Source organism: Halyomorpha halys, unplaced genomic scaffold (genome assembly GCF_000696795.3).
Source record: "Halyomorpha halys isolate HHAL.00 unplaced genomic scaffold, Hhal_1.1 Scaffold18.1, whole genome shotgun sequence".
NCBI lineage: Eukaryota > Metazoa > Arthropoda > Insecta > Hemiptera > Pentatomidae > Halyomorpha > Halyomorpha halys.
This window is the reverse complement of record NW_027114407.1, coordinates 1,873,139-1,882,702: the sequence shown is the minus strand read 5'-3', so window position 1 is coordinate 1,882,702 and position 9,564 is coordinate 1,873,139. Positions and strand designations below refer to the sequence as shown.

General features: G+C 29.7%; 1 protein-coding gene across 1 annotated transcript in view; it reads right to left on the bottom strand.

The window, feature by feature from the left end:
• The window catches only part of LOC106680933 (3'-5' RNA helicase YTHDC2), a gene marked incomplete in the record, with an annotated part of 25,862 nt that overhangs the window by 703 nt on the left and 15,595 nt on the right, over positions 1–9,564 (bottom strand). The window contains 10 exon segments of the mRNA XM_067051590.1: positions 26–945; positions 2,072–2,317; positions 2,987–3,111; positions 3,188–3,283; positions 4,369–4,464; positions 5,620–5,743; positions 6,118–6,308; positions 6,717–6,934; positions 8,706–8,767; positions 8,857–9,066. Coding sequence (XP_066907691.1) covers positions 826–945; positions 2,072–2,317; positions 2,987–3,111; positions 3,188–3,283; positions 4,369–4,464; positions 5,620–5,743; positions 6,118–6,308; positions 6,717–6,934; positions 8,706–8,767; positions 8,857–9,066 — 1,488 coding nt within the window.

The window sequence follows — 9,564 nt, the reverse complement described above, 5'->3', positions numbered from 1 at the left end:
TGAACGGCGATAAAATAACATAAATATAATAATAATAATTTAAATATCAGAAAAAAACTTTATATAGGTTTAGACTTTTTATTCTGATAGTAAACATATATGATTAATAATAATAATGATTTTAAAAAAAAAAATGGAAGCAAGGAGTTTTTCAGTGCACACCATCAAATAAATAATAATAAAACCAATTAATAATTAACACACTCCTAATATATTATTAACAAAAAAATAACACAAGTTATTAAATAATGCCTTATAACAACAAACAAATAAATAGAGAAATGCATTATAGCACAAATAACTTCCATGCTATATTAACTTGAGTTAAACTCGCTGAGATTATTTTCATTATTGATTTTATTTTAAAGTTTGTGATTGAATAACCAAAATCAAACTAGTAGAAGAAATCAGTGTCGTATAAATATGAACTGATCAACAAGCAATCACAACCTTTTCATACCTTAGATTAATAATTTAAGAGATAAGAATAAATTTCAAGCTCTAGACGGGTAAATATAAATAAAAATATATAATTTCTAAAAACTACAATTTTCATATAGGCAGTGTTTTCGATTATTTACAAAATGATACAAAACACTCTTAACTTAAATACCATCTGTCTTAAAATTATTACATGATATGACATACAATAGGAGTCAAAAAATAATTTCATCCTTTAGAGAGAATAAATATCTACATTTTCGTAAAAAGAAAAATACTGACTTGACAAAAATTAAAAGAAATTATAACCAGGCTAGATCATAGCTAGAGAATTTAACTAACACCTATGAATTAAATAACTTGAGACCAATGAGAGAAAGAACTTTACATCTTGTAGGAGGAGGCATGGTAAGGTGTCGGTCTCACCACTCTGGCCGGTCGAGGGAACCATTGCAACGAGTCCCACAGCTGGCATAAGGCTTCTCCCACAGATGGTTCGATTTCCTAAAAAGGGAAAAATAAAGAGGACATTAAAAAATAATTATTTAATAAGACATAAAACGGTTTAATGCAGTGTAACCTATTGATAAGCACCTCTACTTAAAGGACAATTTTAAATGTACCTTTACTGGAGTAAATGAAAGAAATACTTTTCAAATAGCTTTTAAAGAACCTCTAATATTGGACATAACCAAAAAATTACCTGAAAATAGTTTCTAACACCTCAAGACAAAGGAAAGCCTAAAATATGTTTTAAGAATGCATTAGTAAAATACGATATAAATTAAATCACCTAGGTTCCTTACTCCCCTATAAGGAAATCACATATTGTGAACACTCATTTCCATTTGTTTTAATTACTCTCAAATATCTGGAGTGAAATGTCTCCAACAGGTAAAAGAATTCCATTAAAAATAAAAAGTTATTATCATTATAATAAAAGTGACCAACCAAGTTTAAGGAATTTAACCAAACAATTTAATAATCATATTGTGTTATGTCTATGTAAAGAGGCTTAATTTTCAGACCATTACTAGTGATTAAAACTGGATATATTAGAGAAATCATAAGATCAAAAAACAATGGATAGTTTATAATTGTATGTAATGTATAATTTGGATTGTACTGCCGTCTGCTATGCCAAGGCAATCCGAAAAAAAAAAAAAAGACAATCTTTTGGAATGACAAAAACATATTTCATTCACTGACGATGTTTCGACTCAAAAAAAAAATTGTAAAGTATAAAAATTCACAATTTGTTTTATGGGCAAAAAAAAAAAAAAAGACAAGTAACTTCTTAAGATTTGGATATTTGGATTCTGGGATAAGTTTCCAATCAAATGAAATCCAATCATAGAAAAAGGTTTGCACTGATCACCTATCATTTCTAATAACTTCGATTCCTCACAATTAAATTAATTATTTTACACAATGAAAACAAAATATATTAAATACAAAATACTTTTAAATTAGCAAGAAAAAAATTTATATTTCTAATTTATAAATAATATTCCTTATAACTGATATCATTATGTTAAACCAACCACATTTAAAGGGCAGAAATGAATATTTGTAAATTTTAATTATTTGACTCATTAATATAAAGCAAGAGTTAAAGATAAGCACTAACCTGTCCATCTCTTGATGTTTGTACCTTAGCATAATCATTATAAGGATTAAAAAGATGGCGGGTTGCATGGTATGGAATGTTGCCCCGTTTGATCCACTCAACTGGAAGAGGTGCTGAGAGTGAATGGTTACCGGAGAGATCGAGAGGTATCTCACCAGTCACCGAGTTCTCTCCAGCGAGGCGAGCGTAGCCTTGAAAGTGGCCAGAACCTTGAATGCTAAACACCAAGATCACAGATTTCCCTGCCTGGAAAACGATATTGAAAACAAAAATTAAATATTTTTATTCCACATTTCCATTTTTCTAGTCAATAAAACTGTAGGATAGAAAATAATAATTTAAAAAAGTAAAGAAGAGTAACTTAAAATTAAAGTTAAGAGTTTGTATAAAAAACATTTTTTTTTCTGATCTTTTATATTATAAGAGTAAGTTTTTTGTAAAAAAAATTGAATAAACTAAATAAAAAATTCATAAATTTAAAAGGATAAAATTTTTGATCAAATGAGGAATCTAAAACCAGTTAAGTCCTTTTTTGATTTTTTTAAAAATTATTTGATGAATAGTTTAGGTAATATATTATCAAGAAATAAAAAGATTTCAAGGTAAAAGGATTATTTGCAAAAAAATCATTTACCGATTTTGATTTGTTTTTTTCTCCTTTACACTAAATCAGTGACCATCAAAATGGTTTTAGGTGTAAGACTAAAACAAACATTGATGTTAATCTTTACATGTGTTACCAACTTCTTATGATGCTCCTAGCATTATAGTAATAAACTTTAATTATAATGTCATTTTAACAGCCAAAAAAATATACTGATAAAACAGTGGTATGATTTTTCTGTAATTAAACTTCATTGGAATTGAAAAAAAAAAAAATTGTATTTTGATGAAACACATCTTTTAAATAAATACCTTCAAAGCTTGAACAAGTCTGCTCTGTGTGGTGGGAAGAAATGCCCACATTTTATGAACCACTGAAATGTCAATATTCTTCAACTGGCCAGCTTTGATGACGAAATACCTGAACGGCGATGCACCTATCAAAAACAGTAATCAATATCAATTTAAAAAATAATTATTTCAAATTTTTTTTATCAAATATTTGAGACTTACAGTTGGCTCTCTGGGCTTCTACTCCTCCGCTACTGAATGCCGTCTGGGTCGGTGAATTCTCCTCAAAACTTTTATTAGTCCCATTGCTAAATCTCTCTGCAAAATATTATTCACTGTTTAGAGATACATTTGTAATTATTATTTTTCTAGTAATAAAATATTAATTATAAGCAACTTTATTAAATATTGTAAAAGTGAATTATTAAATATTAATAAAAAACATCAAGGAAAAAATGAAAAAAATAGTAAGCCTAATTCAATCTATAATTGCTGATAGAGTTCTTCCTCTGGGTTGTTTATCCAAATCTGTGTCACCAGTCTAAAAATTTTCCAACAGCATATGGTCTGCTCATTACAACGCCCTACTTTGAACACTGGTAACGTTTCTTGCAGCTTGGGTTTCCGAGTGTCCATGTTTAAACTCATAAAAAAAAAAAAAAAATCACTCAAAAATATTGTGCTTCCATGGTCATATTTGATGGCATACTAAACAATGCAATCAATTGGAATAGAATCAAATATTATCAAAAAAAGAAGATTAATAATGGCTCATTGTAATCTGTAAACATAAACGTAGTAAACACAAAAGTCCACTATACAAAACTATATAATAAAAATGTATCAGTTTCATTCTAGATGCATATATTCCACATTTTTGTAACATTTCAGTCCTTTCTATTCAAACATTGTTCTCTTCATCACAGATACATCATTAAAACATATTTTCATAGTTAAAATGAGACAATCTGTGCCTTATTCGAGCACAACCTTGAAAAAGGTATTTTAACTTTAAAACATCTGGCCTGATATGTTCCACAGGAACATAATTGGGTATTGATGTCAGAGTCTAAATCATAAAAACCCAATTTGTACCATCTCAATCTGTTAATTTACTACCATCAAAGTTTTGAAATCTCTCAATTTTTTAAATAACTTTTATTGAACTTCTAATGAAAATTAGAGATTAATTATTTCTCTAAGGAATTCCCTTTTTTCTGATACCTCATTAGTCAAAATCCATCGCTCCTGGGAGCCACAAAAGGGATCAATGCCATTGTATGACATATATATTTGATTATTCCTTCCATTAGATATGTATGATAATTTTAATAAATTTCAAATTTGATTAGTATTATGCATTTAGTTATAGCATACAAACATAATGATTAATAGTAACAAACCGAAATTGGATTTTGAAGGAGAAGCTGTTCCTTGGTTTCTCCTATCATTGTGAGAATCGTTTAGTCCCTCCGTATATTCCAGAGTTCTATTTCCAACTGAAAATTAAATATAATATTCATTAATAAACATAAAAATCTTTTAACGTAATTTAAATACAGTGAAGTAATAAGTTTTCTTAGCAATGAAAAAACCCAAATAAAAGGGTTTTCTCAGACCCAATAAAAGGATTTTCTCTAAGCCTATCAGCCAGTTCAGGCCATATCTAATCCATTCAGCTGATGGCTTGGTCTCATCATTGCTGTCATAATTGGAGGATTAAAATAAATCCCATCAAATCACCTTTACCCTATATCGTAAACCTACTGACTGCCCTACAGTATACTTTAATGATGTTGCCCTTATCGCTGTAGAACAGATCCACAATCTTGGACTACATCTGGACAAATGACTAACCTGGAATCCTCACACAAGACTGAAAAAAAAACAGGAAACTGCAAGTTGATTTCGATTATTACAGCACTTACTAGACAAATGGCCTAAACTTCCAATTCATTACAAAAGACTAATTTATTTGACAATTCCTATCTGGAGATACGAAGTTGAGTTTTAGGGCTCCACTAAACCTTCGAATTCCTCTTGTATCCAATCCTTACAATCCAAAATCCTTAATGCTCCTTACTTTGTCACAAATAAAATCATCCACAAAGACCTTAATGTTTCATTTGTAACAGATCTAGCCCGAACCAGATATCAATCCTTCCATTATAAACTTTCTAACCATCAAACCCCTCTGGTTTCTAACCTTGCTTCTTCTTCTTCTTCTATTCCTGAAAATCCTCTGAGGTGCCTGAAAAGAAGATGGCCTCAAGACCTTCTAGTGAACAAATATGATTAGAGTACCACCAATGGGTAGTTTCTCTACATTCCTGTATCACTCCATTTATATATTATATCAAATTTACTTAATGTGTTTTTTTTTGTAAATACAGTTGTAAATTCCAATAAATAATAGAAAAAAAATTGTTATTTGTTTTAACTTCGACTACAGGCTTGAAATACATATAGGCAGGTTGTTCATTTGAATGTAACTTTCATTTTGAAACAATTAAATTCAAACTTACATAGTACCTTTAAAAACACTTCTATCCTTGTTTTAAAAATAAATTAATAATTGAAAGTTACAAATGAATTGTTTATCACAACAATATAACATTACAACTATAATTGTAAATTTAATAACAAATACTAACTAGCTGGAAGGTCAGGTGTCATCAGGTATGGTCGTTTACCTACTCCAGGAGGAGCAGACAATCTTGCAGCTTGCTCCTCAGCGGATAGAACTCTTACAATCGTATTTATTACAAGTTCATCCATCTGAAAATATTGATTTTAAATTGAATTACTAATAGGGAATGTAACTTCCTCAACCCTGCAGAATATTCTGGCAATCAGCAAAATATTTACTATCAAGTAATATTAATACTTGATAAATAATTGAAACTGATAGTTAGTAATTATCTAATAAATTAACTAAAAGCATTAAATCTAGTTCCTTCGACTATAAATAATAATAAACCCATCCTCATGAATTAAAGCATTATCTTATTAAGAGTTCTGAAATATCCTAAAAATTATTTTTTCCACTTAAAGCACAAACAGTTTATTTAAATTTCAAATTACATGGGTTCATAACATATAAAACCAGTAAATTCAGAAAGCATTATCAACTACATATGATAGCATCTAACCGTATTCAAAACTTTGTGTGTCCATCTCAGCTTCTTTGAAAGGAGGGAATGCCACTTAACCCTCAGCTGCAATGCAAGCTGTGCTGTTTCTGAATCTGTCCTAAAAGTTGCCCAGTCATCAACTTTAAGAGTTGCAGTCTCTTCAGGTCCAACTTCTTCCTCTTCTGAATCTGAGCATAAGCTACCTTCGACTATAAAAATAAAAACAAAAGATTTGTACAGCAGATGATCATAAATAAAATACAAAACAAAACAATGTTGTAGCCGTTATCTTCACAGGTTAAGTAGACTTGATTAAAACCTGTGCAAGTTAGCTAGCTACCCATCATTATTATAAACAAATATTTCATAGAACAAAATGTTCTTTTTCAGTTTAAAAATATTTTTAAAAAGGTAATAACCATTAGATAGTTATAAAGATAGTACTTTTGGTTCTGATTAATTTCTCTATCTAATAATCTATTGAAGTCTAATACCTTAAATGAAATAAGCTTCACTATTATTTAACCTTTTAATATCTCACTAAAAGGACTAATCCTCTAAAATTCATAAATATTGTAAGTTTTATAAATAATACTAGATTAAAAATAATTACATACTGTGAGTATCTGAGAGGGCATCATAGGGAATGGCTCTAGGTGAAGCGAAGACGGCGACTGTTATAGGAGAGAGAACAGTAGCTGTTCTTATGTGACAGACAGTTGACGATCGAGATAGCTCCTCAAAAGCCACCCATTCTGTCGGAAAATAGGTGACAGAACCTTTATTCCCATCATGTAAAACAGAAGTACAATGCAGGCGAACTTTATGCTCTTTCCTGAAAGAAATATATTACCTACTCAAAACTAAATTTCTTATTTAACAAGTGATAACAATAACTGGAATAATATGGGTATTAAATTATGGTAAGTGACTCATGGTTTAAGGCAGAACATATTATTCATAAACTCTTTAATATCGTTAAAGTTTTCATCTTTTTCAATTGCAATGTTTTAAGACTGATCTCCTCAAATCACAAAGTATTATTCTATAATTTTACAATTATGCTGCTATCTATATTTAAACCCCTAACTAACATAAAGAAAATTGAGTAGCTAAGTAGGTACAGAGACAAAATAGCACTTCATACTGAAAGACAATGGGCAAGGCAGTTAAAAGTTCCCATACACAGTCCAGTATTCATAATTCGACAAATATGGAACTGACAAGTTGTCATATTATCAAATATTGCAGACTAGTGAGGCCCCAATTAAAGAATGTAAATACAGAAATAACAAACAATAAATAAAGAAAAATAACTAATGTCAAAATAATACAAAGCTAAATTTGTTTTATTATTACTTCTTTATTAAAAAAATAATAACCATTAAAAGGGTTATTTAACCCATCATTGGTCACTGTGTGAGAATTTCTCTCACATTAATGGTTTTTCAGGTCTGGAAGCTACTAGAGGGAGACTGTGATCCCCATCTTCCTGGAATCTGTAGTTCACAGTCTCTTCCTTTTATATCTCACCCCCACCACCACTCTAGCAGCTCTGGGTAAGCGTCATGCCCTCTTTCCTTGACAATACACCCTTCTCGAGATACATTATCTCATGTGTGACTGAAGTTGCTATGAAAATATTCAAGTTGTGAGGATTTTTCTCATGTGCGCCAAGTGTATTTAATCCATAAAAATGTTTTTCCCTTAAGGGAAAAAATTAGCAGAACTAAGGAAACGAAGGGTTGTAGAGGCAGGAACTTCATTAGGCATGTATTATTTACCATGAATTGTATTTCAATACTATGAAAGTATGTTAGGTTGGTCTTAATACAAAAATTTGTCTTTTCATGTTTTCACTTCATCGCTGTGCCATATGAATACTATTTTTTGTAAAGTTCTGGGTTATATTCAGGCATTCTAAAACAAGATGAATTGCCACCAGTGTAAAAGACCAATATGTCCCAGCCATACGGTGTTCACTTGCACCAATTATGCACAAGAGATTTCTTCAGACAGCTTTTTTTTTTTTTTTAAGATAAGTATTATGATATATGTGTATTTTGATTCTTTTTATGACTTTGTCTGTCTCAAAATATTATATTATGTTTATTACTACTTTATAATAATGTTTGTTTTTTTAATTTTTTAAAACTAGTTGGCTCTTGTATCAAAATAATTTGTTTTTATACTTTTTTTTGTTATGATTAAATAAACATAATATAAATCAAAATTTTAAATTTAATAAAAAAGTTCAAGAGCTCTAAATAAGAAATATGAGAAAAAGTCTCGTGTGTGGTCATCTGTGTTAAAATTGACCTAGCGACTGATGACGGGTTAATGGTATTTGACAACCATGGTGTGATAAAAAAACAATGTCATCCCTTCAACTTCCACACTATAACTAACCAAAATGTTCTTCTCTTAGATATTATGAGTTCGCCAAATTAGTGAAGATGTCAGATTTAAAAATACTGTACTACCAACATTATACTGTATTGTTAAATTAGATAGGTAGTAGTTTGGATACAAAAAATATTTTAAAAGTGATTAATTTAAATATATTTAAACAAACAACCATTTAAATTTTAATATGAAAAACTTACACAGTTCTTAGGATGTTATGTTGTCTATCGACCCTAGCTATGTTTGGGTACAATCCACCAGCCTAAAATAATAAATATACACGTAATAAAAATTAAGATAAAGTCATATAGTATACAAAACAATTATAAAAAATAAATAAAAGCCACTCACAATTGCAGCTTTGACAACTGCCCAATTGTCAGAATTGGCATTAACGTATTTAATATCACCATGCCCTTTTGACTTAATGAACCCTGAAGCACGCAGCTGAGCGAGAACTTGAGCCCTTGTTCCAAGTATCATTTCCATCGCTGCACCGTTTATAAAGTGCTGTTGGCAAAATTGCCTTCCACGCCCCTGTTTCCTTGCCTCCTGCCAACTCTGAAAGAATAATAACAAATATAAAGTGTTTATTGTGATGCTACTATTTTTAATACAATGGAAGGTAATTTTGATTAATAGTGAGCATATAAAATACCATAGAGCATACATAAGATAACACATTACAATTGCAAACATTAACATATAAAGGTTTTTATTTTATTTTGATTGGACATATCACAAAGATTGCATGGTAGACTGCAGTTACTTTCTCTAGTAAGGTCATCCTATAGACTATCCCAAAGCAGCCTCAATCAAAGACACAATCTATGGGATAGGTCAAATAAAAAAAACATTATTTTGTCACAATTAAAGCAAAGCAACAATATAAACATTTATACTGTACTACTCTTAATTATAAAATCAATAAATAAAACCAATTTTAAAGTATTATTTCCAAAACAATAAGCTATTTTTTTTTTGATTTTTCAAAATAAATCTGCTGAAAAATCACTAAATTTTCAAATTATAAATTTTAATATTTCATTCCATAGTTCA